Below are 26,155 nucleotides of genomic sequence, written 5' to 3'. Positions count from 1 at the left end.
TCGCAGAAACACTTCTGATGACCCAAATAGAAGTTCCCCTCCCCCGGAAAAAGCAAACGAATTACGTTTCAATTTAATAATCATATTTATTGCATATTTACTGCCATTTTATAGTCAATATAGTTTGGTTTATGATTCGGGTTTTCCGCTTTTCGGGGGCTGTATGGCTTTCTTGGGGAACACAGAACATTCACGACTAGTTTTATGGGGGGCTTGTGGCTTTCGCTTGATTTTCGTTTAACCTTTATTGTAAATACATATAAATACTTGTAACACTTAATGCAAATTGCTTTTCCTAGGCTTAGTCCAGTTCCATAGCTGTTAAGTATTGTATCTCATTTTCTTGTCATTTCTTCGTTTTTCGGGAAAAGTTTCAAAGTTTGAATGGTTGTTGGAATGGGGGGAAAATGCAATCCTTAAACTACAAACTACTCGAAAATGTCAAACGGATGCAGATTGGCGATGCAGATCGCTGGAAATGTTGAAACCTCTCTCCCAGGAAAGGGTCTTTCGGAAAAGTCTTGGATAGAAAAGTTTGAAGGGCCAAGAGAATACAAAGTGTATAGTCTATAGAAAGTGAGTCCCACGATTTCGATTATTACATTTATTTTGATTTCTTTTCTTATTAATGAGAACAAATAGTGGCTTTTGGGTATAACTTTTAAATATTCTGTTATTATTTGTTGTAATTTTTTCATTCACTTTGCATAAAATGTTACTGCCTTGCTCAGTTTCTGGTTTCTGGTTTCTGGTTCTACGTGGAATAGGAGTTCCTCTAATGACGTTCGATTTCGCAATCGCAACTACTTACTTCAATAAATACTAATGCAATAATCAATTATTAAATTTAGTTTTAAATTTTCGTTTTTCGATTTGATTTCGAGTTCGATTCCCGTTCGGTTTTCGAGCAGTGTATTCCAAGAGTCGGTGTACAATAAATACATGTAAGAAAAATGCATATAAAGTTATAGTTAATTCTAGTTAAAAATTTAGTACGAGTATAAAATTGAAATAACTAATTTAATATATATATACTTTAATATATATATGTATATTTTGTTCTTAAATTGTTTCATTTCTTGTGTGGCTTTGTGACTTTGTGATTTTTGTGAGTTTTGTGACTTTGTGACTTTGTGTGTGGTTTTGGTTTCGATTTCGATTTGGCATTTGAATAACTTTTGAATATACAATGGATGAGTTAGTAAATTCAAAAAACTCTCTCTTCTCTTTTTTTATAATCATAATTTTTATCGCAACAAGAAAGCAATTACAACATAGGCTACATAAAGAACTCTTTGGCATTGAAAAATATACAGAGACGATCGCAAGTGTATATCCTAGACATATCTTATACCATTATGGTAGACGAGAAAAAAAACAGACATCGATATTCGTAATACGTAACTCCTTAAAAATTGTTACTCACTAGAGATTTCTTTGTGCGTCTTACAGTAGGTGAGATTTCTCCAATTTCTCCAAGTGATTTGTCATCTACATTTTCATTATTTTGAGCATTTTTAATACTGTGTGTGTGTGTATATGGGGGGGTGGGGTGTGTCTGTGAGGGGGCATCGGGGAAGGGGGAGGGGGGTTTGAAGACCAAGCTTAGAAGAAACACAAGTACATATCACATAATAAACCTATTTGGGCAAAACAAGGCTCCTAACAAGTCAATAATATCAACAAATTCGATTAACGCTGTGATAAAAATCAGGCATCTCAACAATCTTCTCAAACGAGGGCGTGGAGGGGGCGTGGCTACATTATCCTTAGGCTCTATAGACTCTAGACTCTAGACTGTGTGGGGGAGGGGGTGTTTCGTCAGTGTGTTTCGTGAACTGTCTACTTGGTAGGCCAGTGTGTGTTGTAACTTTTGCGTTGTTCTCCTTTGATCCTTAAATTTGATCACCTCGATTCTCTGGTGGGGTTAATGACTTCCTCTCTTCATCCTGATCCTGATTCGGATCCTCTGCTTATCCTTTACGGTTTCCATTATATGAGTTTATGCCTTTGAACGCCGATTAATTATGCTTGTAAATATCGTTTAAAGAACTCGCCTCGCTCGCTAAGATACAGATGCAGTATTTGGTATTCGGTATATAGTTCGGTTGCCTCACAACCCTTTGTGCTGATCCTTAGTCAGTCTCTCATTTATATCCTTTGTATATAAATGTATAAAATGGTTTACAGTTCAATTGCGATCGCGAGCTCGTCCAACAATCTAGCCAACTATATAGTTTTTTTTTTCTTCCATTTTTTGGTTTTCGCTTTTTTGGTTAAATATAAAGTCTGAACATGAATTCCTCTACAGTTACGAGTATGTCCTACCATTAATCTTGTATAGAACTCAAAAAGGAGATGCGGGGTCCTCGAACGACTCGCAAAGGCGTCCCCCGAAGACCCAGGATCTAGTTTTTAAGGATTCTTCTAAGTAGTTTCGAGTACGATATGGCGTATACGTAATGTGGGATTATCTACTGCGTATACGTACTAGTGGCATAGTGGCATTGCTTTTGGGGTTCCTCGTTTTTGATTTCTCTCTCAATATCCTCTCTAAATATCCTTCTCCTCTGCCGGATATGTTTCTTGTTTTCATTTCTTTCTTTCCAGTATTCTAGACTGCAAAATAGACTGCATCCGCTTCTGTTTGTGGTTTCTTGGTGGTTCCTTCTCCTAGAGGTGGTTGGGTGATGGTGGTTTCTAATGGTGGTTTCTAATCTGCAAGTGGCTCTGCAACTCCTACACAAAACTGAGCTCATGCCCGCTCATCGCGTCGATGAACTCAAAGTGAGCGTAAACTCATTCGCCGTTGATGACGTACACCGGACAGAAGGCCTTCTCGGTGTTAAGGCTCTGCGGCGACATGGCCCGTGCGTGGTGTGGTGCCCTCAGGGTGGGGCCATTGTCGCCGCCTTGTGCCCCTTCCGGATCGGCTGCAGCAAGAGTGCCGGTGCCAGCCTCTCCCCCAGCTCCCCCAGCTCCAGTTCCAGCTCCTTCGCCTCCTTTATCATCTTTACCTGATCCGCCCCCCGAACCCGAACCCGATCCCGATCCCGAGCCACTCTCACCACTGTCCACCTCCTCCACCGTCTCCAGCTCGCCCCCGGCCAGGGTGGTGGAGCAGTAGCAGTAGGAGAGGTTCGTCTTGAGGTCCTCGCAGAACTGCTGCTGCTGCGCAATGCTCTGAATGCGCGAGCGGGCGAACTCTCACATGTACGTCGGCTTGAGCTTGTAGGCCCGCTTCCAGATCTCGCACAGGCACACCGTCGAGTGGAACCGATAGAATATGGCCAGCGGCATGGACACGTGCGTGATGATCGTCCAGGCCCACAGCCCGTAGAAGTTCAGCTGGATGGGGTGCGACTCCGCCCGCGACTTCTCCAGCGTGCTGATCGCCCACATCGCCAGGTTGACCACCAGCATGAACGTGACTATCTCCCGGCCGGGCTTCTTGCGGATGTGCTCCGGACTGACCGCCTGCCGCCGGCTGGCGTCCAAGATGAACATCGTCTGACAGGCGGTCTGGACGATCGAGGCCAGGGCGTTGATCGGCACCAGCATGTCGTCGCTCCGCAGCGTAAAGTGTCCGGCAATCACCGTGAAGATGTTGTACAGGAACGAGCCGGTCTGGGCGCCCACCAGCAGGATGTCGTCCAGGGAGAAGCTGCGGTAGGCGTCGTACTGCAAGTGCCGTATCTGGATCATCCCCAGCAGGGTGGCTATGGTGGCTGTGCCGTAGATGAGCAGCTCGCAGATGGTCACCTCCGTGACGGCCATGGACACGAACTCCGGGCGGGAGATCAGCACGAAGAAGATGATCAGCGAGATGATGGTCAGCACCAGGATCAGGATGCCCACGAACAGGCCCTTGTGGGCGCGGGCGCAGTCCACGGAGTAGTGGTGGGGCGAACGCTTCATCGGCGAGCTGATCATGTCCGGACGTTGCGGCGTGGGGCTCTGGGGCCGGGAAATGCTGCGCCACATCACGTACAGGATGGCGGCACAGATCAGGGAGTACTCGATGGTGCACGGGAAGAGGAACGGCGAGGCATCCTGCACCAAAGTTCCGATGATGTTCGTCCGCCGGCACTCGAAGATCTGGTACGGACCCTTCAGCCCGCGCGGCACCCGCAAATGGGCCGTCGGATCCTGGGGGATGATGGCGTGGCCCCGCGAGTGTCCCGGTATCCTGTGCGAGATCCTCAGGGTGCGGTTCTCCGGGTTGTAGAAGGTCAGTATCTCGTGCTTCGTCTCCTGGATGAGGACGTTCAGCCAGACGGCCAGGTTGGTGCCGATCATGTGCATCAGACCGAAGCGGGCGATGATCTTGTAGCGGTAGACCTTGATCTGTTCGTTGTTCAGGAAGATGAAGTACATCTGGATGAAGATGAAGGCCATCCGGGTGGCCGGGGTGAGAGCCAGCAGCACGTTGTGGCACTTGGTGTCCGGATTCAGTTCAAAGTACTGCCCGAACTCCAGGCCCGAATAGATCATGCTTCCGATGCCAAAAGCTGGGGGAGAAAGAAGTAGGGTTGGTCACACTGTCGATTCCTGGTGGGGGAAGCCCGGGGAGACTCACCTACGGCTCCCATGCGCAAGTAGAAGCTACCGTAGTGGTGCTGCCGGCCCAGGGGCGAGAGGAGTGACGGTCGCCGCACCGGCATGGGCGGCAGTCGCCGGTGCATGGAGTTGCTGTCCGTGTCCGATTCATCCATGCTGTCCGTGCCACTGGCCTTGGTGGTGGACTTGTTCGGAGAAGTGGCTGGGATTGATGACCAATTTAGTTACTGCTCTAGTGGCTACTATAATGGGTGTCCTTACCTATTGGAACCGGAAGCTTGGGCCTTCCCCAGAGCAGAGTGGCGTACATGAAGAGCAGGAAGATCATGCTGCCAATGTACAAGTACAAATAGTAGACCTGGTGGACAGGGAGTGGCAGGATTAGGAACTATTATTAGGCACTACATCTCTTCGACTTCTTACCTCGTAGAAGGAGGGGGGTATGTAGGTGGATATGACCTCCGCCATGGGGAAGGCAATGCCCATCACCACCAGGAGCTTTCCATAGAGAGCCGAGAAGAGCGTAGCCAGAGCGTCGCCACTAGGAGACACAGATTAAGAGACACGAATCGGAGGAGATGTCCAATACTTACGCCTTGACCCGCGGCATGGGTGGATAGACGAAGGAGGGGCGGTGGGTGCGCTTGATGGCGGGCAGCACCGGGTAGTTGGTGAGCTGGTGCGAGTGGTACAACGCCAGCTGCCCTCCATCCGCCTGGCTGCTCATCGCCGGCTGGGAGCTGCTGCCGCCCGGCGAGGACGGCGGATCGGAGGATCCTCCGCCGCCGCCTCCGATGTCCCGGTCGCCGTCCCCGTCTCCGCCGCCAATAATCAGGCCACTGGGCCCGGGGGTCTCCTGGATCTGGCTGCGATGTGGCAAGCTGGACTCGTCGATGGTCACATGGTGCTGGGAACCGGAGCGGGCCGAGACCCTGCCCGGGGAAATGGCCACAACTGGCTCAGCAGCAGCGGAGGACGCACTCAAGCCGGAAGCGGTCGCCGCCGCGGTGGCAACCAGCAGTTGCCTCCGTTGCCCGTAACCGGGACTTCCGGCCGGGTCCGAAGGCGGCGGTGGGGGCGGGGCATAGCTGCTCGGCACCGTGGGCGTGGGCACCCGGACACTGTGGTGCGTGTGGTGGTTCTGGTGGTGCGGATGCTGGAACTGGTGGGGCAAGTGGTAGTGGTGGTGGCTGGGCCTCGGCTGGCTGGTGACCGTCACCGGCTGCGGTGGCGGTGGCTTCTGCTCGTCCTGGTAGCTGACGGTGGCCACCGGTGGCTCCGGTTCTGGTGGTGCGGCGGCGCCGGGAGCGGTGGCAGTGGCGGTGGCGGCACTGGAACTGCTGCAAGTGGAGGTGGTGGAGGAGTGAGAATAAGTCGGAGACGAAGACGCGGAAGACATGAGTGGTGGTGGTGGTAACTGGTGGTGTTGGTGGTGCGACCGACGTGGGCTCACTGAACCGGGGGATTGGGATTTCAGATCCGGCAGCCGATTTGCAGACACAGACACAGATGAGCCCGAAAGCCAGCACAGCAGCAGCGATTGGGATACACAGACACATGGAGAACCATAGACTTAATTAAATAATGGTCTCCCCTCCAGAAACGCCATGCATACCAGCCATATCTGGTATATAGGAATCGTGCATACATGAATATATATAGTCTTTTGATCTGGTGCCAGACATTTCCGCTGATACATTGAACTTGACGACTTGAACTTTAAACTGCCGATCAGCGACCTGAGATAGTGACCTGCTAATGGGGGGAATCTCTGGGCAGTGGCCTTCCGGAAAACCACCCACTTACAAATCACCCGATTCCACCTACCCCACAGACAGCTCTTCTAAATTGCGCTTAATAACAGGTACAGATACAGCCGCAGATACAGATAGAGTCACGAGTGCAGCTACAGATACATTTACAGATACAGATACGGATACACCTACAGTTGCGAATAAAAAACGAGAAAAAAAAGAACAATCCCAGTTCCCAGTGGAAACAGAAACTTAATGAAAAGTCCCCATCCAGAGCGGTCTCCACGGGCAATTGAAACTAATCGCCGTCTAGTGGACACCGCATAAAAGTACACTGAGTTTCATGATTATAGTTTCCAAACAAATAACTTTCCCAGCTAAGGGGCAAAGTTTCGGGGAGACAGAGTCAGAGTCGCTCGGTAAAGTTGGCGAATTAATGCCATGCCAGCACCATGCCACTTTCTCTTCACTGACTCAAAACCCCCATCTCGGGACGAGCTTACACTGCCAGACCGCACTGTACCTGAAACTAAAGTGAATATGGACTGATGTGCTTATGTTTAGCCCATCGTGTTTGCTGGCTAAATGGGAATATGAAATATTTTTCAGTTCGTGATTGGGATGTTTAATTAAGACGGTGGGCGGCATGCACATGACACATGACACATGACAGGTGTATGAGGTGGATGGAGGTTGCAAGGCTAGAGGATGGAGGATGAATGGCTGGATTTCAATCTGAAGAGGTCGCATCCTGCTTCACACGCCCCCCACACTTCAAAGATCCACACGCATCATTTGTTTGCATTCAAATCGCATCCAAAATCCGCAATCCCCAATCCCTAATCCCCATGCCGCGTGGCGGCACCATCATTACGCCGTATGGCGTTGCACGGAAAACCCGGCTGGGGGGTGGCTTATAAATAACCTTGACATCGGGACATACAGGGACATGCCGGGACACCCAGAGGAACAAGGCAGTGGTGCTGCAGCAGCTTTCGGATGAGTGGTTGCAATTGTGTGGGTCATGCACTCGAGCGCACTTGTAATCTGATTTCTAAAAGTGTGCTGCATACTTTATGGCGTCCTTTCCACATTTTCCTCTTGTTTTTTTCTGTTTTTCGTGTTTTTGTTTGTTGTTGCGGGGTTGTTAACCCCAAACAAGCACGGCATGCCCTGAACTCGACTGTTGCATAAATGAATGAAGAACCTGCACCCTCACCTGCACCTTGCCGCGACCACGAAGCTCCTGCCACCCAGTCACGGAGGTCGACTACCCCCTTATTCATTGACGTTTACTGAACAGGGAGCTCTTGAAGAAGGAATATCATTCCTTTATCGTGCAAACCGAAAATCCGATATATATTGGACACTTTTGAACCTCAAGAGGACGTCTTAATGGAGGGTCCCTTGGAAAAATTCGAAAAAATGGGATCCAAAATTATTTTTTCAGGTTATGATGCAGTTTTGCGGAGAATGGTTCCAGAAACCGTTTGAGGTACTCCTTATAAGAATCGGATCAGAATTGGCCAAGATATGGCCTTCGCAAGGGACCTAAGACGGAATCCCCACTTCCTGAAGGGGGTCCCCTAGAAAAAATTGAAAAAATGGGATCGAAAATTTTGTTCCGAGGTTTTGATGCAGATTTACGGAGAATGGTTCCAGAAATCGTTTGAGGTACTCCGCTTGAGAATCGGATCAGAATTGGCCGAGATATGGCCTTCGCATGGGACCAAAGTCGGAATCCCCAGATTTTGAAGGGGGTCCCCTAGAAAAAATTGGAAAAATGGGATCGAAAATTTTGTTTCCAGGTTTTGATGCAGATTTACGGAGAATGGTTCCAGAAATCGTTTGAGGTACTCCGCTTGAGAATCGGATCAGAATTGGCCAAGATATGGCCTTCGAAAGGGACCAAAGTCGGAATCCCCAGATTTTGAAGGGGGTCCCCCACCAAAAATAGGAAAAATGGGATCGAAAATTTGGTTTCCAGGTTTTGATGCAGATTTACGGAGAATGGTTCTAGAAATCGTTTGAGGTACTCCGCTTGAGAATCGGATCAGAATTGGCCGAGATATGGCCTTCGCATGGGACCAAAGTCGGAATCCCCAGATTTTGAAGGGGGTCCCCTAGAAAAAATTGAAAAAATGGGATCGAAAATTTTGTTTCCAGGTTTTGATGTAGATTTACGGAGAATGGTTCTAGAAATCGTTTGGGGAACTCCGCTTGAGAATCGGATCAGAATTGGCCAAGATATGGCCTTCGCAAGGGACCTAAGTCGGAATCCCCACTTCCTGAAGGGGGTCCCCTAGAAAAAATTGGAAAAATGGGATCGAAAATTTTGTTTCCAGGTTTTGATGCAGATTTACGGAGAATGGTTCCAGAAATCGTTTGAGGTATTCCGCTTGATAATCGGATCAGAATTGGCCAAGATATGGCCTTCGCAAGGGACCAAAGTCGGAATCCCCAGATTTTGAAGGGGGTCCCCCACAAAAAATAGGAAAAATGGGATCGAAAATTTGGTTTCCAGGTTTTGATGCAGATTTACGGAGAATGGTTCTAGAAATCGTTTGAGGTACTCCGTGTGAGAATCGGATCGGAATTGGCCAAGATATGGCCTTCGCAAGGGACCTAAGTCGGAATCCCCACTTCCTGAAGGGGGTCCCCTAGAAAAAATTGGAAAAATGGGATCGAAAATTTTGTTCCCAGGTTTTGATGCAGGTTGATGGAGAATTGGTCTAGAAATCGTTTGGGGAACTCCTCTTGGGAATGAGATAAGTATGGTCGAAGATATAGCCTCCAGAAGGGTCAAAGTTGCATGCCCCACGCAATGCCCGGATTATTCCGTATGTAGTTGCAGCTTGACGTCTCTGACGTCAAAAATCATGATTCCAGCCGGACAAATCAATCCGAGAAGCACGCCCGCAAATGCTCGGCCATTATCCGGGTTCCGGCAACTTGTCCGTCAATTCCAGCTGCTAATTTCCGGGCCCGGCCGGGCCGGGCCATCAAGAATTCATGAGTGCGAATGCATTCACCCCGAAGTCGGACAAAGGAGGTTTTCAGCTTGCAGCTCGCTGGCCTGGAAATGTCCATTACGGGTGCTCGCAAAACTAAAAAAATAGAGAAATAAAGAGGCACAAAAACCACATTGGCTGCAAAATAAAGCAGGTAATGGCAATGGCGAGGATGATGACGATGTTGCACAACCCGTAACGAGCAACCAGCAACTTTCAATTGACCCATTTAGCCGTGGTCGGGGCTCCTCCGGAGTCCGGGCTGGAGACGCCCCCCGGGGGCAGCATAATGGGTGCGGCAGCGGCCAGACACACAAGGAGGCGATACAGGTGGCGCACAGGTGACACCCACGGAGGCCGAGGACAACAACCTGCCATCCCGGGCATCCTCCGGCTGTCACCTTTCACCTCAGCGGGCTCCTCTGTTTGTTGTATTCGTGCGGCAACAATTTGTGCATGTGGAGTCCGCATTGTGGAGCCAATCGGGCCGCCAGGGCGTATACGCAATTCAGATGCCGCATACGCCGTGTGGTACGGCACTGAGGGAAAAAACGGCAACAACCAGGCAACAGAAACAGAGTCACTGCAAGGGATTCCATTAAAAAGTTTTCTAAAACATTTAAAACTTTATCAGCAGCCCCGTACATAATTAATTTAGTGCGGAAAAGTGAAAAATGCATCATTTTCCCCCAGTGGAGAATCGCCATGTTCGACTCCGGCTTCGGCGCTATTACTGGGCGGGGGAGGGGGGCCTAGCCCGGGCTGGTTACCCGGCTCTGGTTACGGCGTATAACTTGTGAGGGTGTTGCTCTGGAAACGTGATGTTTAATTAATGCAAAGTGGAGGGAGGCTGCAGACAACGCCGAAACGGAGCAGCGAAGCGAATGCAGATGGAGCATTACGTGGAAAAGGTGGAGCCGGAGGCGGATGCCAGAAACGGAGCCAACACGAGCACATCAGTTAAACAGTTTTGTTGGGCTATTAGCAGCGACTAATGGAGGCTGACGACGCGAATAGTTAGATGAGATTGCGAGAGGGGATTGGGAAGTGGAGGGCTGGGAGCTGGGGGCTGGGGGCTGGGAAGCTGGGGATGATTATGCAATTAATGAAGTGCACGACAAGGACGACGAGGAGAGTGCCTGGCAGGCCCGGAGGAACCTTGGAGCACCCACCCGACGAGCACAGACGAGATGATACAGTTAGATAGGCGGGGGAGGACATGCTCAAGGAATCTCTGAGTGAATCGCATGCTTCTCCCACTCAAGAGACTTTTGTGCCCGAAACGAGAAGCCCCGAAGGCGTCTCCAATCTGCTCTACGGATTTAAATCTCCTCCGTGCGCTCTGAAACCCGTAATTCGAACCATTAACCGCATTATTATGATGCAGTCCCCCCGATATCCATCCCCAGTCTTAGTGGTTTGGCTCACCTGATCTGTTCCTTCACGCCGGCGACTACTGAGACTCCGGCGGCGGCGGCTGCTGTCTCCGCCAGCTTGGGTGGACTGCTCACCATCGGCGGGCTGCAGACGCGCGGCGGCGTAGTGACCCGGGGAGGGCTGTGCATCTGGCGGGCAAGTTCCGGTGGCGGACTTCGCATCAGCGGGGGCGAGGGCATCACCGGAGCCCCCTCTCCGGCCGGAGGGCTCTGGACCCGATGCGAGCCGGACTTGACGGAGCCAGCCGGGCTGCGGATCTGGGACCGGATAGATGCTTGCGACTTCAGCGAGGCCTGCGGCGACAGGACGCCTGGAGCGGTTCCGGATACGACGGAGCCAGTGCGGGAACCGATGCGAGAGCCGGCCTGGGAGCCACTTCGTGAGCCGGGCAGCTGGGAACGCTGGCTGCCGCTGCGACTGGGGCCGCGACTGTCCGGGTTCGGGGATCCTCCGGATCCGGCTGACATGGAAACGGAGCCAGTCAAGCCGGCCAAGGCTCCACTGGCGATGCTTGCCGCCCGCGGAGAACTGATACTGTCGCCCGGGTGCTCTGGGAGGGAGACCCGGTCTATGGAGAGCTCATCTGTCTCCACCTTGGTCAGCTCCTCCTCCTCTTCGTCGGGCTCCTGCTCCAGGGGTGGCGGTGGAATGAAGCCACGATCTTCGTCCAGCTCTGCAAAGTGCTCCGGAGGGGGAGCAATGATGGAGGAGGCGGAGTAGCCGTTGCTGGGTGGCGTGGTTATGGTTGTCGACTCGTCCTCGTTATCCAGTGAGCGGCTGTACTCTTCGCGAGTTCCGCTCACCGGTCCAGCCTCTAGCTCTGGTTCCGGTTCCTGATCCTGCTCCTGTTCCTGCTCGAGCATTTCGGGAGGCGGCTGCTCGGCGTCCAATCTGGCATGGATTGGCGGGGAATTCGGCTGGGACTCAGCCTCGCCTTCGCTCTCCGAGGAGGGGGTGAGGGGCGGTATCTGGCTGACGTGCTGGGCGGGCGGCGACACCATCCGGCTGATGTTAAGTTCCGGACAAGGTGGTGGAGTCACTGGCGGAGAGGGCGACGTGGAGGGGGACTTGGTGAGAGGGGGCGTGACCTGGCCGAGATTGCCCTGAACATAGGAGAGGTTGGAGGGAAGAGGTGGCAGAGGCGGGGGAGGGCCATCGTCTTCCTCATCCTCGTCCTGGGATTCCTTGGCCTCGGGGTAATTGTTGGCCGTTTCCGATTCCGGTTGCTCCTCCTCCTCCTCCTCAGCCCCCATTTCCTGGGGCGGTGGAATGGCGACCACCTCCTCTGCATCGTCAGTTTCCTCACCCTCACCATCGTCATCGGTCCGCAGACCGGCATCCTCCATGGGCGACAGCGGCGGTGGCGGTATCAGCTCCAGTTCCAGCACTGAGTTGATGGGCGAACCCGGCGGAGAACCTACACCTGCTCCCTCCTTCGGTGGCTCGTCCTCCTCGTTCTCTTCGTCGTCCTCGTCCTCCTCCTCCTCCTCGTCATCGGCCGCCGATTGCTGCTGTGGCGGCGGAGTGGGCGTCGGCGGAATGTCATCCGTTTCCGTCAGCGTGGGCAAGGGCTGGCCCAGCAACGACGGTGGTGGCGGGGGCGGGGCCACCAGGAGCATCACCTCCTCGGCAAGGGAGATTGTGGGCAGTGGCGGCGGCGGCGGGGGGACCACCTCCGTTGTGGCTGTGGCGGCGGTGGTGTCCACCTCCTCGATATCGGAGTCGATGCCCTGGGCGAAGTCCATGTAGAAGTTGTCGCGGGAATCGCTGCTCCCGCGTCGCAGTTTCAGCGACAGATCCGGCGAGCTGTCCATCTTGCTCGCTCTCACTCTCGCTTCCGCTTCCGCTCCCCCTGGCTCTCCCTCGCACTCAACTGTTTTGCTTTTCTTTCGTTTTTTTTTTTTTTTTCCGGAGAAATTCCTCAACACTCCCGGCGGATGTGGAGTGGCGGCCTCTGGCGGCTGGTTATCGCTTTTCTTCGCTGTCTTTGGCTCTGGTCCGGGCTAATAACGGTCCTGTGAACTTGGCTTTCGTTCTGATTAAGAGTTACTTCATTTTTGGGCTTTTCACTTGATTTCACTGCACACGCATATTATCCCTGTGTGTATCCCTGAAAATGCACAAGGAAGTGTCAAAAACACGCATACACACACGCACACACACACACCATAGCACAGCATAGCACAGCACAGCATCGCGCTCGCTCTCTCTCGCTCACTTCCCTCCCACTTCCATATAGTCTCTCTACCACTATTTGTTTTCAGGGGAGAGGCGTGGGCGTTTTTGAGGGGCGTGGCAATGCAATTTGCTGCGCATTTGGCTTTTTACGCAATGAAATATGTGCTTGTTGTGTGTGTGAGTGTGTGCGTGTGTGCGTGTGTAAGTGCGTAGTAGGCACAAGGATGAAAGGATAAAAGAGGCACTAGTCCTTTGGCTGTCAGGCAAAAGTTGTTGCTTGTCAAATTAATATGTTGCTATTCTTTGCGTTCTGTTCTCTTGCTTCCAAGACAGCACTTGCCACTTTCGGAATGTCCTACTTTCATGTTTACAGATTTTTCCTCCTCTCTGCCACTTTCAGGACATTAAAGCCGTTACAACTTCACAAAGCTTTTCACATCAACTGGAGAAGATACATAGTTCTTGCTTATAAATAGATAGTCTATTTATGAAGTTTCTTCTCAATCACAATAAAAAATATTTAACAAAAAATGCGACTTTACTCGTTCGTGATTCGTGATTTTGTGTTCCGGTTTCCGTCGAATAGTCTCCGGGTGCACATCAAAACACACGGGCTCCTGGACGAAAAATAACGGCTTTATTTCAATTTCTGCACTTTCGTTCGGGCTTCGGGTGCTTTCCGACTCTGCTCGGCTCCGCAGCGACTGAGAGCAGCAGAGAACCCCAGCCTCCCCTCAGCAGCATAACTGTGGATCCATGCGAAAACAGAGGCAAGCATAGGAAGCTCGTGCCAAATTTAACTGCGCCACAAGCACTCTCTCTTGGGAGCGGGAGAACGAGCCACAGAGAGAAAGTACGCCTCAACTACGCAGGCGGTGAGATGCCAGTCACGAGATGGCGGCGGCAGGGAAGGTGGAAGTGGAGGGAGGTGTTCCCAGAGAGCCACCTAGTCCGGGCTCCGGAACGGTGGTTGTCGAACTACAACTGCAACGCACTTGACCGGGTTCCAATAGCATTGTTTGCCAAAGTTTTCAGTTTACCGTAATCACAATTCTGTGGCGTAGAAGCGCCGGATTAATCTGAAACTGGGGTAGGAAGTCAAGAGCCGGCCACAAGACTGTACTGAACAAAAAATACAAATCTCTTTAGCTTTATAAACTTAGTTTATTGTACCATTCTTGTTATCAATCAATTGTATAGCACACTTAATGGGTTAACTTTCTTTGGAGTTACAAATCAAGCCAAAAGACGCATAGATTACACGAATACATAAAAAAAACAATCGTGACATCGTTATTTTAATAATAATAATAAATAATAGCAATAAATCGTCCTCTTTTGACATTCTTTCTGCCCATTGTGCTTCACAGTCATATCAGCTGTTGTAAGGAGGTTTAGAACCTCCTTAGTGCGAAAGCATCTCTGTGTGTGAGAGAGATGCTGTGCTGTGGAATGAAATGAGATTCCTAAGCTACAGCTCGTTTATTTGGAGCAAACAAAAGAGAAGGCAGCAATAACAAGAACATCAAACGGGAGCGGACCGGTAATCACGGAAGTGCGCACGCCAGCTTCCTCCTCTCTCACCTTGCTCACCGCACACGCCCTTCCACCCCTTCCGGTTTCACGCAGCGATTGACCGTTAGATGTGCTGGAATTTTAGCTAACAACAAGAGTAAAAGAGCGGGAGAAAGTCAGAATCCTTTTCATGGAATGTTTTGGGAAAACATGCTGGCCCATTGTATTTTGTATATTTTATTTTTATACTTTCCGCATAAGAGTCTGCGCGAAGATAAAACGAAGCAAAGCCGAAGCTGGGAAAATAGAACTTCCGCTGGGAGTGCTGGGGACCTAATAACGGAACTGCCTATGGCGAATTTCTACAATTTCCGGCAACAGGTTGAAATGTTAGAAAAACTGCCTTAAAATTCGTTTTTTCGTTATATTTATGCCGAAAAGTATGCTAGCAACACAAAGCCGTGCGCCCATTTTGTGATCTCGATTTCACTAGTTATCGATAAACTCCCATCACCAAGAATCGAATGGCAACGCCTTTCTCCAATCGGTTAGGTTTGAAAGTATCTTCCACAGCTCAAGTTCTATTGGTCTTTAATTTGTAGTCCATTTTCTTCTCAGGCAGATAGCAATAATTTAAAATTTCTTAAGGATATTACAGCACAGAAGGAAGCCGAAAACTAGGTTTCTTCGCAAGGACTCTCCACCAACGGCTGGATCCTTGACTCTGCTCGGCGATTCATAAGGAGGCTTGTTGTAAACAGGAACATAAAACGGTGTAGAAAGTATGGCTAAAGGTTCACCTAGTATAGAAAGGTATGCATATGTTGGTAGTCTGGAGTGTAACAATGACATCCTTATCATTTTCGTCTTCTAGCCGAGCTAGGAGTTGGAGTTGCGCTGCGAACTTCATCCGATTTCGCTGTTTTTTTCCCATCGCGTATCGAAATCAAGATATCCGGCTCCAAGTCCTCCATCTGCGACTTGCCCCAATCTTCGGGTCCGTCACCAGACCAAGCCTCCTGCAGTGATGCAATATATTCGCTAAAGTCTGTGGCCGTGAACTTGTGCTTGTACGGGAAGACCAATTTCGGCGCATGATAGGAGCACTTGGGGTGGTACTGCCACAGTCGTGGGTACACCAGCTCGAGGGCTTTGCGGCTGCACATTAGCACGAACTCATCGGTATTGTACTGGCATCGGGTACCTATGAATGCCATGGCGTCCTCCATGCGCGACATGGTGCGGGGATCCGTGTTGAGAGCCAGGAGCACCGGGTCTGGGCGGAAGATTTCACGTTTGTCAGTGCGCGTGCAGGACTCGCGCAAGCTAAACAGGAACGTCATTGGCACATAATGGAAGCGGACGCAGTCCATCAGGCGCTGCATATGGGGCAGGCGCTTATGGACCAACTCCGGGCAATGACCCACCCAGCGCAGCACTGCAAAGAAAATCTCCATCTCCGAGTTGACGCCCAGAGTGTCACGCAACAACAGCTGCTCCAGCGCGTCCACATCCAGGTCGAGGAAGTGCTGACTTCCCACCATTGGCAAAAAGTAATTCCGTATCCGCGAAAGCATAATTTCACGTAGCTCTGCCAGCTCTGGTAGCTTCTGGGCCTGGACGTAACAGCGGAAGGCGAGTTTCTCCCGCACCGAGTCGTGGGACACTCGTTTCCAGAGCTCGGTTTCCAGCAGACTAACCTTCAGGTGCTTTGCGGCCTGGAGCGTCGGCACAATATTCTCCAATTCAGGGATCTCCGTGGTGCGCATCCACTTGTAAAGCATTTCGAAACCAACGGCTGGCACATCATTGGGCTCGAACTCAAACTCCTGGAGCCGCCAGTCGCGAGTGGCGAACCACACAGAGTAGCACTTGAGCAGACTGGGAATGCAGTCGAAGTGATCGAAGTCTCCTACCCAAATGCGGGTTGTGGCACATAAGTTACAAGCTACCCGCTCCTCAACCAGTTTCTGCAGTGTTGGCTTCGACTGCTGGTCGCCCACAGTCGTCGGACACTGTTTCACTTTCAAGATAGAGAAAAATGAGATGAAAGGCACTCTTTTGTTCAGCTGTTTTATGGTGTTCCAGTCGGCGTAGTCGTTGTCCGTAAAGGTCCTCCAATGGAAAGCCGCCGTGTTGCAAGCCGTGTAGGCATCGGAACTAGATGACGAAGGCGGGCAGGAGGACGGATCATCCTCCTGAGTTCCAGCATCCCCCGTAATGGTTTGGTTTGATTCTAAAGAGTACTCCGATACGTTGTCGCTGCTGCTGCTTTTCGCTTCAGAGGCCCCCGGTTTAGAGGCACCATCGCCGATGTTTTCGGTTTCGGGAATTTCGCTAGCATTGATATTTTCTTTTGAGGAAACCAAAGTGGTGTCGGAGCTCTCGGCTCGAGCTGTTGTCTCTGAGTCAGACATGTTGCAAACTAAAATCTGAGCCAAGGTCTGGGGCCTGTCCGAAATCGGAACTGACAGTTTTCAGATGGGATTCCACAGCCTACTTAAAGGGAGACTAATAGCTTTGTTTAATTTTTAAGTTTTATTTAATCGTTTTTAGAATTAAAAATGTTTTAGAGGATACAAAATACATCCTACAGCTTGGGCCGGGCTAGGCGACGTCTCTGGGAGGCCAGTGGAGTGGACTCCTCGCGCAGCTCGGCCATCAAGGATTCTCGCCAGGGTCGGAGCATAAGTTTCTTCGTAGCCATCAGCGCTGTGGAGGGAAGATGTGAATACTGATCCATCCGGCTCCAAAACTCCAGGGAATCCTTCACTACGCCGGCCACCACACCGTCATTTCGAGCACTTTGAGCATCCGCCTGCTCCCCCAAAAGCAGCAGCCCCCGGATGTGTGGAAGCGTCCAGTTGGGGCCCACTGCCGCACAGGAGTCAAGGTGTGAGAGGGCGGGATGGAAGCTGGCCGATTCAGTGGCATAGACTAGATCGCACAAACTGCAAAGGCTGAAGCCCAGTCCCAGGCATTGACCCTCGACAAAGGCCACTAGGAGTTTTCTGTGGCCCAGGAGCTTCTTGGCCAGGGAGCGCATCACGAAGTTGGCGGCCTTCTCGTGTATGTATTGTTCCTCCACCGGGTCGGGATGATCTATAGCTTCGGTGGCCCGCTGCCGGGTTCTTTTCAGCAGCCCCTGCTTCAGTTCCAGGGGATAGGAATCGCCACCGCAGTCTACGGAAAAATTTCCACAGAGCACAACTATTCGGATGTCCTCGTCTTTGGTGGCCAGATCCAGGGCTCTCATCAGCTCGTAAACGGTGCGACGCTGCCAAGTGGGCCCGAACTGAATGCGCAGCACTCCAGCAGAGCCGCGGCCCACCGAAAGCTGTCCGAAATGCTGGAAGTCTGCACCCGCGGCCATCGTCGATTCGCGACGTTCAGACAGAAACTGCCTCTTGCTTATTTTAGCAGGAGGCAAGACCTGCCGAGAGACATGTTTATCAAGCGATCAAAGTACAGAAACGCACTGCACCCTCTCAGCCCCGCTGGGGTGGAGCGGACTAGCTCTCCCCCTCCTACCATGCATGTGATCGTATGCTGTGTATGCGATGTGTATGCAAATGAGCAATCCCCCCTCTGTCTCCGTAACGCGATTAAGTGGCTTGGGGAGGTTATCGACTTATGGGGGCAATTACGCACTCTGATCTTTCTTTTTCCCGAGATTACGCTCCGGCGTTTGTTTTAATAGCTAAGAAAGTCTAATGCTAAAAATATACAGGGTGCAGTTTAATAAATAGTCGCGCACTCCAACCAGGGATTAGTGCTCGTCCAAGTGGGAGAACTTTTTGCGCAATTTCTCGCGGCGTTCCTTCTTGACGTGGCGCCAGGGCTTTGCCATCGGATCGGCGGCGGCCACCAAGGATCCGTCGTTGCTCAAGCGGACGTGTGGAAAGTTGGTACGCCCCTTGACATGGGCGTGGTTGGGCTTATCGTCAAAAAACTGCTGGTCCAAAGCCTTCGACTGGCTTTTATCAATCTGAAAAGGAGAAGCGATCATTAGGACGGAATACTTCGCAGCCTTAAAGGCTACAAGGTGGAGTCCTTACCCTCATGGCTCTCTGCTGCTGGCTGGGAAGCTGTGACTCCTCGATCACCTTCCGCTGGCGCTCAGGGAAGATGTGATACTCTTCCTGGACCACGGAAGGCGGTCCCAGGGAATAAAGAAGCTTGCCGTTGACATAATCCTTGAGCACATAGCGAGCTGAACGCGCTTGATCCGGTTGCCCGTTGGATGTCATGAAGCCCCTGTTGTCTATGAAGAAAAGAAAGGCTCATCTCAATGTACAACCGTCACAAATATATACTCACATCCGTAGGCCAGTAGAAGCTCCTCAGAATGCGGTGGACGATTCGGATCCTCTCCCTCCAAGGGCTTGGCTATCACGATGCCGTATTTGTCCTCGAGAACATGGCGCGGAATGCGTTCGCACAAAAGATTTACAGCCGGGACGTGGTCACGCATCTGGTCGATGGGCAGGATGCCATTGAGCAACATGTCCGCCTTGGTAAGCACGAAACTGGGCATAACCAAGCCGGGGCAGTCGCACAGCAGGATGTCCTTGTCCAGGAAGAGGGTCTGGAAACGCTTTGTCTTTCCCGGAGTGGCCGAAACAGAGACCTTCTTGACGGTCATCAGCGAGTTGATTGTGCTGCTCTTTCCCACATTCGGATAGCCCACCATTCCGATGGTCACATGCTGCTCTGTGTGCCTCGGCCCGGAGTAAATGTGACGCAGGAACTCTATAAGCTCCAGGCGGGACAGCACCTGAGAGCTGTTCTTATCGGTGGGAAGGCGAGGTAGCTTATCCTTGACCTCCATTATCTTCAGCTTCTGCTCGATGACCTCCAAGGTTCCCTCCCATTTGTCCAGGGACTTCTGAATCTCCTCGGCCGCCGTACGCAGCTCCTGTACCTCCGAGTCGGGCTCCTGACGAGCTGCCTCCGCCTCGCGCTTCAACTCCTCCTCTACCAGTGTGGCAGAATAGAAGGCCGTGCGAATGCCTTCGCCGTCGAAATATTCCGCCCAGTGGCGACGCTGCTCAGCCGTCAGAAGATCCGACTTGTTGACCAGAATCATATTCATTTTGTTGGGATTCACTTCCTTAACGTACCGCTCCAGATCTACGCTGCGGAAGAGCAACGGGTTGCGGGCGTCTACAATTTGAATCACCACATCCGAGCGCTCAACGACCCGCCACAGCTGACGCCAGAACTCAAGGTTCTTCTCGTAGGGCGTCATGATGATCTCCTCGTCCTCCTGAAGCAAAGCGAGATCTCGTCGCCAGTCGAGGAAGGCCTCATTCTCCGTCCGCTCCAGCTCTTCTGGTTTGGTGTTTTTGTCCCATTTGGGACGGCGGGGAATCTTCAGCTGGTCACGGTGCTCATGGTGCTTCTGGTGCATCTTCTGCTCCTGTGTCTTGCTCAGCAGTCCCACCCGTTGCTTCGGATTCACGAATGTGATGTTCAACTTCTCCGCCTGGAACTCTGTGCCGGCCAGCTCAGCAGTTCGCAGAAAAGCCTGAAAGGACGACTCCTCCGTCACGGAGGAAAGATTCAGGCGGCCCCAGTCGTAGCCGTCCTGCAGTTCCGTGGTGTGAAGCTACGGGAGTGGAACATCTTGTTTATTATTTTGATCTCTGTCTGCTTCTACGCACTACGCACCATTGTGTCGTTGTCCACCTTCCTGCGGGGCGTGTGGCCAAACCGATCCTTGATCAGCTGGCGTCCCAGATTGGGCGTGGTGCCCTTGTTTTTCTTACCCATTGTAAAATAAGTAACTACCCCGGCAGTGAAACAATTCTTTAAAATAAAAACACGTGCAATTCGTTGCCTTTCCCGAGTTGACTGATGGGAAAGAGCTGCCACCTGGTTGAACAATTCGATGGTGGAGCCACACGGTGGGGAGTGTGTGTTGGGCCAGACAGTTTGAATGAATGGCGCGTAATTTTGAAATACGTAAATACAAAAGGCAACTTCCAAAGGCCCAAAACTACACATTCATACAAAACATGGAATAATATTTATTTATTTTTTGGTACATAATCGCAGGCTGTTTGGAATATTTGTTACAGTTCTGATAAACGTGGGCTTACAACTAGGATTCGAGTGGTCTTAGCAGGATTGAGAGGATGGTCTCCATAGCTATGGGATGCTTAGTACAATAGTTGATAACACAGCGAGTATTCAGTACAAATCTTCCTCCTCCTCGTCTTCAAAATCGTTGCCATCATCCCACACAATGGGCCAGACCGAATTTCTGGAGCAGACGCCTCCCAGCGCCCTGCAAAAGGTGTTGAAGGTACTCGACTGCGGGAACCCAAGAATCTCCCGTTCCTCGTAGATGCGGTAAGTGAATGTGCTCTCATATGTGCCTACAAAGTACCGGGCATACGCACACACAAGCTGATCCACCACGGCCACACCTCCGTCCTTTAACTCCCGCCGCTGGACATTGGATTCGGGCGTAAAATGGACGAAACGGAATCGGTAGAACAGTTCCTTTAGCTCCATCAACTCATACGGAGTGGCATCGGTGGCCACGAACACGGTGGTCAGGTTGAAGCCGCGCATCAGTTGCTTTGCCTGCTGGGCGGCCGATTTCAGGGTGGGTGTGGTCCCCTCCCGGGCTCTCACGAAGTCCCCGCGCCTCAAATGGGCGCAAAGGTAGTCCCCGCCGCGGGCATTTCGCTTTGGGCGTTCCAGCTCCCACATTGCCGGTCGCTGAACTCCGGTAGCGTCGTCCTTTGTGGCAAGAGTCTGTTTCCTGAATTCGGCGGCAACATTACTGAGGGACGAAGAAAAACGCATCGAGCGACGAGCCCGCCAGAAGTGCTCGTCGCCCCAGTGGTCGTGGAGCACTGTCTCGGCCGAGAGCACAGCATAGGTACGCATGTCGTCGGCATCATCGGGTCCGCTTGTGTCCTCGGCAATAGCTTGGCGAAGCAGTTTTCCCAAAAGGCCAGCACTGCCCTGGAAGCGGACGCAATGAAAACGCTCTACCCGCAGCTCCGGTTGCTGGAGAATCGGTCCTCCGGAAAGGGATCTCTCGTTGCAAGGCGCATCCGTAACACGTTCAAATTTGTCCCTAAATATTCCTTGATCCAGCATATGGTCGTAATGCTGCAGACGGAATGCGTGTGCTACGTGCACCAAGGGAGCGCCTGGGCTGCCAAACAGGCGCTGCTCGGCCAGAAACTCCTCATAGTCCAGCACCGGAGCGTAGCGGCGGAGACTGGCTAGATCAAAGAAGTGGCTCCATGGCAGGTTGCTCTGCCGCAGCCCTTGAGAGTTCCAGTGATAGAGCCGCGGCCAGGGGGGCAGTACGAGACGCACGTTGCGGAAGCGTTCTTTTTGCCGTAGTCGCCTCACGAAAACTGCCATGCGGATGTATACGTCCCGTCGGAGATTGAAGCCCTCGGAGAGATTCACGTCGTATAGGATGTAGACGACACCTCGTAGACGAAGCACTGCCGGCGGACAGGTGTCGGGCAGCGGCAGGAGCTCCTGGATCAAATGTCTCGGACAAGTGGCATCCCGGCGTCGGGGGATTTTCCTAGTTAGGACTCTGGACTTGTTGCGGTAGGCAGCCGTTAGCTGGAAGAGTGTCAGGAGCAGCAGGAGGAACGCCAGGGACTCTGTCCCTGGCCACCGTACTCGCATAGTGTGTGGATAATTTGTTTTCGGCGCTTTTTTCCCAACAGTTTGCAGTTTAGAGTGACCATATACTCGGGAAACAAAAAACCCGGCTGCTGGGGCCGTCTGGCCGTCTGGGCGTCCCACCCCCTCCTGGTAAGCTTGGCGAAATGCTGGGGATAATCACAAGCAGCTGACTTTAGCAAAACACTGCTATTCGATTTTATCGCTAGTTACGCGAATGACGACGGGCGCGAGATGTGGAGCGCCGCGCAACCAGAGTACAAATTAGAATTCCAATAAGTTAGACTAAGGCTATTCCGGGCCCCCGTACACATTTCCAAAATCCCAACCCCCACCCCACCAAGTAAGTGAGAAGCCCCATTCCCAGCAACAGCAACAGCAACAGACCAACAACAACATCCCATACGGTCCTGCTTTGTTAGTTTTCCGTTTACGAGCGACGTAATCTGTTTGCATGATGACTGGCATTGCGCCAAACGTGCCGTTATTTTCCATTCATGCGAAATCTTTGGGGTAGCGAGCGGGGACCCCCATCCCCTCTAGCTCTGTTACATAAAGTCCTTGTGAGAACACTTCCGCCAGATGACACGCACTCTCGGAGAGCTCTGTGGCCACATTTGAGGGTCAAGATCGGCGCAGAGGTTTTTCCCCTCATCGAATGTTCGTGCATCATCAACTGCACTCGGAGTGGCCCCGGCGCGTTGCTCACCATGTTCGAAATTAGAAATTGCACTCAGGGGGGTGGAACTTTTAGTTTTCGTGCGGCATCCACCGCGATCGAGTGCCGATCCAAGCAGCCAGAGAACACGCAAGTATCCCTCTAACCCGTTAGCCTTTGACCATGGCCAGCTCCCCTCCTCGCAGACTCTGACCTTGGCCGGCCGTTTTTAGTTTTGTTAGTTGCTAGTGTCTGTTGCTATTGCTGTTGAGGATGCAGATGGGCAGGGAATTGACTAGAGCCTCTGAACAGTTTTCAAGATATGGTGCCTCAGTCGGTTAAGCTTCTCCAGGCATCCCTGTTCCGCATTCAGGGAGCCGGGAAGATGAAGATCCATCCCATGGCCAAGGGAGCGCTCACCTATGCCGTGATGTGGCCGGCGGGATGTCTGATCCAGCAGGCGATAGAAGGCAAGAGTCCGCGTAAGTAGAAGCATCATGTCGTGGCATCTGAACCTCCTCCTCCACCTCCCAGCCTTCATCCAATGCTAAAACCCAGGAGACTACGATTGGGCCCGGGCGCTTCGGTTCAGTCTCTTCGGAGCCCTCTATGTGGCGCCCACTCTGTACGGTTGGGTGCGCCTAACTAGCGCCATGTGGCCGAAGACCAACCTGCGCTCAGGCATCGTCAAGGTAAGGACGCCATCAGCTCGGGGCGAACACGCTTAAGCTCATCGCAACCTTTTCAGGCCGTCACTGAGCAGCTCTCCTACGGACCCTTCGCTTGCGTCAGCTTCTTTATGGGCATGAGCTTGCTGGAGATGAAGACCTTCAGCCAGGCCATCGACGAAACGATAGAGAAGGCGCCCCCCACCTACAAGGTAATCCGCTTGCAGAACCTGCTCCATTGATCCCGCTCATTGCCCATTACTAATCCGTGCACCCATCCAGGTGGGAGTCTGCATTTGGCCCTTCCTGCAGACCATCAACTTCTCGCTGGTGCCGGAGCACAACCGCGTTGTCTTCGTGAGCATATGCAGCCTGATGTGGACCATCTTTCTTGCCTACATGAAATCCCGCCACGAGAACGAGCCGGCTGTGGAGGAGTAGCCTTTTGTTTAGTAATCCAAATTCCTTGTTTGTTTGTTGTTTAGGCCAATTGTTGAATTAGATAGAGATAGACGTATATTTTATGCAGAGGTATTTTACTGAGGGGTGTTCCAAGTGTTTTTCTTACGGATGGTTCCCTAACTGAGTAGGGCTGGTGGCGACCGCCCCACTACTAGTTGGCCTACCCACAGCGACGACGGGGTAGATGAGCTGCCCACGGTGGTTACAATCCAATCAACGTATTCCGACACCTCCGTGAACACTCCGGGAAACGGGGGTCGTGCGCACGGCTTTTTGCTCCAGGATACGATGCCTATTTGGGTGTCCGAGTTGGTAAGCAGCAAGGGTCCTCCGGAGTCGCCACTGCACTGGCCCTTCCCGCCTTCTGGCACGCCGGCGCAGATCTGACTGCTATGCAGCTGCTCCTGGTGACGCTCACTGCACTCCTGGTCGCTGAAAACTTGAAGGTTGACCTTCTGGAGGTGCCGTTGTACCACGCCACCAGTCTGAAACAGGAAAAGGGATCAAGAGAGTTCCCAAGGATATGATATTTAATCCATACCGCATTCAGACCCCATCCAGCAAGGACAGCACTAGCATTTCCAGGTGTGTGCTGACGAGGCTCAGGGAGCCGCACCGGTTGGGCGCGCTTGCTCATGGAAACGTAATCCTTCAGCTGCAGAAGTGCTATGTCGTGGACGTACTTGTTCTGGGGATCGTATCCTGGATGCACGTGGATGGCAGCTACTTTGACCAGCTGGGTGGTGTTTCGCGCTAGACGCTGGCTGCCGTACTGCACATCGACCTGCTCCGGTGTGGATCCTCGGACGCAGTGGGCGGCGGTGAGTACCCAGTAGGAGTTGAGCAGCGTGGCACCGCAGGAGTGGTTGCCACTCTTCGAACGACGCAGGGAGACCACAAAGGGAAACTCGCCGGGCGCCGCGGTGGTTCCATTCACGATTTTTCCATCGTTTTTAAAGGCGGCAGCCAAGACGAAGGAGATCTGTAGGCACAACGCGAGCCGTGCACTCGAAGCCATGTCGGAATCAATGTGCACGACCCGCCAAGGGAGCTGGCTATTTTATGGGGCCAACGGGTGGGACCCGCATTTATACTTTGCCTATGGGCTGGCCTGCTGGTTCAGCTATCCATGCTAATGAGATGCATACTTCGCGATTGTGATTCCGCAGGCCGAGATTGCAATGGCGGCCCCACTGCTGTGGCAGAACTTCAAGGCGCTCGTCACCCGCTACCCCATAATGCGCGGCATGATATCGTACAGTCTGATCTGGCCCACGGGCAGCCTTATCCAGCAGACGGTGGAGGGCAGGAGTTGGGGTAAGTAGCTGGAGCTGTGTCTGCTAGGAAAAGGTCCATTCTCTGTGGTCTTTCAGGTACCTATGACTGGTGGCGTGTCTTGCGCTTCAGCATGTACGGCGGATTCTTTGTGGCTCCCACGCTCTACGGCTGGGTCAAGGTAAGTGACGATTCCTGCAGCAACAGATACTAATATACTGTCGCTAAGGTCTCGAGCGCCATGTGGCCGCAGACTTCCTTTAAAACCGGAGTGATCAAGGCGGCAGTGGAGACGATATCCTATACACCCGGGGCTATGACATGCTTTTACTTCTTCATGAGTCTCCTAGAGTCCAAGACGGTGGAGGAAGCCGTGGCCGAGGTCGGAATTAAGTTCCTGCCTACATACAAGGTATGTTAAGCCGTGGAGACGATTCCTTGAGGTTTATTATGCTACTCTTATCGCTCCATAGGTGGCATTGTCAGTTTGGCCCCTGGTGGCCACCATAAACTTCACTCTAATCCCGGAGCGGAACCGTGTTCCGTTCATCAGCGCATGCAGCCTTTGCTGGACCTGCTTCCTGGCTTATATGAAGCATCTGGAGCACCACGAGGTGGACACAGCCATTTAATGTGCCTGTTATTGTTTCTGTAATAATAGTTTTTGAATAAAGTAGCCATTTAACGTATGAAAAGCTCCTGTGTGCCCAGATTCATCCACATCGCTCAGTGTTGGAAAACACACTGCTGACATTTTTCATCCCTGGTTCCATGGCGGCATCTTTGTTTTATACCTTTTTTTAGAAATTGCAATTTCACAAACTTCGGGTTTTCTTTTCTAAAGGAACTTTTCTAAATCTAAAGTAATCTAGGTTCAAGAAACTAAGAACTAAGCTGCAACTAGTCGGAGTGCACCACCGAGCCACTAGTAAGTGACGCCCACATCAAGGACCTCCATCTTTTTAAACG

General features: G+C 51.8%; 8 protein-coding genes across 11 annotated transcripts; 2 read left to right on the top strand and 6 right to left on the bottom strand.

Annotated features, from left to right (window-relative positions):
• Window positions 1-66: 66 nt before the first annotated feature.
• Window positions 67-13,754, bottom strand: LOC6503967 (proton channel OtopLc). Of its 2 annotated transcripts, none has more exons than XM_014905641.3 (7): window positions 13,483-13,754; window positions 10,754-12,872; window positions 5,154-5,900; window positions 4,984-5,101; window positions 4,822-4,918; window positions 4,580-4,762; window positions 67-4,511 (listed from the first exon to the last, which is right to left on the bottom strand). In XM_014905641.3, the coding sequence occupies exons 2-7, from the start codon at window positions 12,574-12,576 to the stop codon at window positions 3,208-3,210; spliced, it is 4,272 nt and encodes a 1,423-aa protein (XP_014761127.1). In that variant the 5' UTR covers window positions 12,577-12,872; window positions 13,483-13,754; the 3' UTR covers window positions 67-3,207. The 2 variants fall into 2 exon arrangements, with proteins under 2 accessions (XP_014761127.1, XP_032308385.1); XM_032452494.2 differs by lacking the exon at window positions 13,483-13,754 and adding an exon at window positions 13,300-13,434.
• A 1,558-nt stretch (window positions 13,755-15,312) lies between these two features.
• LOC6503964 lies at window positions 15,313-16,872 on the bottom strand. The gene has a single exon (XM_001963890.1). It carries the CDS (start codon window positions 16,870-16,872, stop codon window positions 15,313-15,315), a length of 1,560 nt encoding a protein of 519 aa, XP_001963926.1.
• A 106-nt stretch (window positions 16,873-16,978) lies between these two features.
• Window positions 16,979-17,954, bottom strand: LOC6503963 (enoyl-CoA delta isomerase 2). The gene has a single exon (XM_001963889.4). The coding sequence runs from the start codon at window positions 17,826-17,828 to the stop codon at window positions 17,046-17,048; it is 783 nt and encodes a 260-aa protein (XP_001963925.1). The 5' UTR covers window positions 17,829-17,954; the 3' UTR covers window positions 16,979-17,045.
• Window positions 17,955-18,113: 159 nt separating this feature from the next.
• On the bottom strand, window positions 18,114-20,382 carry LOC6503962 (large subunit GTPase 1 homolog). Its single transcript, XM_001963888.4, has 4 exons — window positions 20,129-20,382; window positions 18,776-20,066; window positions 18,514-18,719; window positions 18,114-18,443 (listed from the first exon to the last, which is right to left on the bottom strand). Exons 1-4 carry the CDS (start codon window positions 20,228-20,230, stop codon window positions 18,225-18,227), a joined length of 1,818 nt encoding a protein of 605 aa, XP_001963924.3. The 5' UTR covers window positions 20,231-20,382; the 3' UTR covers window positions 18,114-18,224.
• Window positions 20,383-20,467: 85 nt separating this feature from the next.
• On the bottom strand, window positions 20,468-22,189 carry LOC6503960 (GDP-fucose protein O-fucosyltransferase 2). Its single transcript, XM_001963887.4, has one exon. It carries the CDS (start codon window positions 22,124-22,126, stop codon window positions 20,651-20,653), a length of 1,476 nt encoding a protein of 491 aa, XP_001963923.1. The 5' UTR covers window positions 22,127-22,189; the 3' UTR covers window positions 20,468-20,650.
• On the top strand, window positions 20,678-23,973 carry LOC6503687 (mpv17-like protein). Of its 3 annotated transcripts, none has more exons than XM_014905543.3 (5): window positions 20,678-20,812; window positions 23,094-23,263; window positions 23,340-23,473; window positions 23,530-23,661; window positions 23,732-23,973. In XM_014905543.3, exons 1-5 carry the CDS (start codon window positions 20,808-20,810, stop codon window positions 23,888-23,890), a joined length of 600 nt encoding a protein of 199 aa, XP_014761029.1. In that variant the 5' UTR covers window positions 20,678-20,807; the 3' UTR covers window positions 23,891-23,973. The 3 variants fall into 3 exon arrangements, with proteins under 3 accessions (XP_014761029.1, XP_001963922.1, XP_032308388.1); XM_001963886.4 differs by lacking the exon at window positions 20,678-20,812 and adding an exon at window positions 22,327-22,466; XM_032452497.2 differs by lacking the exon at window positions 20,678-20,812 and having other exon boundaries at window positions 23,132-23,263; window positions 23,316-23,473.
• On the top strand, window positions 22,485-25,881 carry LOC6503688 (protein sym1). The gene is made up of 5 exons (XM_001963884.4): window positions 22,485-22,931; window positions 25,081-25,228; window positions 25,285-25,367; window positions 25,416-25,598; window positions 25,660-25,881. The coding sequence occupies exons 2-5, from the start codon at window positions 25,093-25,095 to the stop codon at window positions 25,816-25,818; spliced, it is 561 nt and encodes a 186-aa protein (XP_001963920.1). The 5' UTR covers window positions 22,485-22,931; window positions 25,081-25,092; the 3' UTR covers window positions 25,819-25,881.
• Window positions 23,967-25,087, bottom strand: LOC6503959 (trypsin-1). Its single transcript, XM_001963885.4, has 2 exons — window positions 24,453-25,087; window positions 23,967-24,396 (listed from the first exon to the last, which is right to left on the bottom strand). Exons 1-2 carry the CDS (start codon window positions 24,927-24,929, stop codon window positions 24,028-24,030), a joined length of 846 nt encoding a protein of 281 aa, XP_001963921.1. The 5' UTR covers window positions 24,930-25,087; the 3' UTR covers window positions 23,967-24,027.
• Window positions 25,882-26,155: the final 274 nt, after the last annotated feature.

This window comes from Drosophila ananassae, chromosome XL, assembly GCF_017639315.1.
Source record: "Drosophila ananassae strain 14024-0371.13 chromosome XL, ASM1763931v2, whole genome shotgun sequence".
Lineage (NCBI taxonomy): Eukaryota > Metazoa > Arthropoda > Insecta > Diptera > Drosophilidae > Drosophila > Drosophila ananassae.
This window is presented reverse-complemented; position numbering and strand designations above follow the sequence as displayed.

Coding starts and splice junctions, on each gene's coding strand:
- LOC6503967 (XM_014905641.3), bottom strand. CDS start 12,576: ATGGACAGCTCGCCGGATCTGTCGCTGAAACTGCGACGCGGGAGCAGC. Junction 4,919..4,983: donor TACCCCCCTCCTTCTACGAG/GTAAGAAGTCGA, acceptor CCTGTCCACCAG/GTCTACTATTTGTACTTGTA. Junction 4,763..4,821: donor CAAGCTTCCGGTTCCAATAG/GTAAGGACACCC, acceptor CATCAATCCCAG/CCACTTCTCCGAACAAGTCC.
- LOC6503964 (XM_001963890.1), bottom strand. CDS start 16,872: ATGTCTGACTCAGAGACAACAGCTCGAGCCGAGAGCTCCGACACCACT.
- LOC6503963 (XM_001963889.4), bottom strand. CDS start 17,828: ATGGCCGCGGGTGCAGACTTCCAGCATTTCGGACAGCTTTCGGTGGGC.
- LOC6503962 (XM_001963888.4), bottom strand. CDS start 20,230: ATGGGTAAGAAAAACAAGGGCACCACGCCCAATCTGGGACGCCAGCTG. Junction 20,067..20,128: donor AGGTGGACAACGACACAATG/GTGCGTAGTGCG, acceptor CCACTCCCGTAG/CTTCACACCACGGAACTGCA. Junction 18,444..18,513: donor AGCAGCAGAGAGCCATGAGG/GTAAGGACTCCA, acceptor TCTCCTTTTCAG/ATTGATAAAAGCCAGTCGAA.
- LOC6503687 (XM_014905543.3), top strand. Junction 23,264..23,339: donor GATAGAAGGCAAGAGTCCGC/GTAAGTAGAAGC, acceptor GCTAAAACCCAG/GAGACTACGATTGGGCCCGG. Junction 23,474..23,529: donor TGCGCTCAGGCATCGTCAAG/GTAAGGACGCCA, acceptor CAACCTTTTCAG/GCCGTCACTGAGCAGCTCTC.
- LOC6503960 (XM_001963887.4), bottom strand. CDS start 22,126: ATGCGAGTACGGTGGCCAGGGACAGAGTCCCTGGCGTTCCTCCTGCTG.
- LOC6503959 (XM_001963885.4), bottom strand. CDS start 24,929: ATGGCTTCGAGTGCACGGCTCGCGTTGTGCCTACAGATCTCCTTCGTC. Junction 24,397..24,452: donor CTGGATGGGGTCTGAATGCG/GTATGGATTAAA, acceptor TTCCTGTTTCAG/ACTGGTGGCGTGGTACAACG.
- LOC6503688 (XM_001963884.4), top strand. CDS start 25,093: ATGGCGGCCCCACTGCTGTGGCAGAACTTCAAGGCGCTCGTCACCCGC. Junction 25,229..25,284: donor GGTGGAGGGCAGGAGTTGGG/GTAAGTAGCTGG, acceptor GTGGTCTTTCAG/GTACCTATGACTGGTGGCGT. Junction 25,368..25,415: donor CGCTCTACGGCTGGGTCAAG/GTAAGTGACGAT, acceptor ACTGTCGCTAAG/GTCTCGAGCGCCATGTGGCC.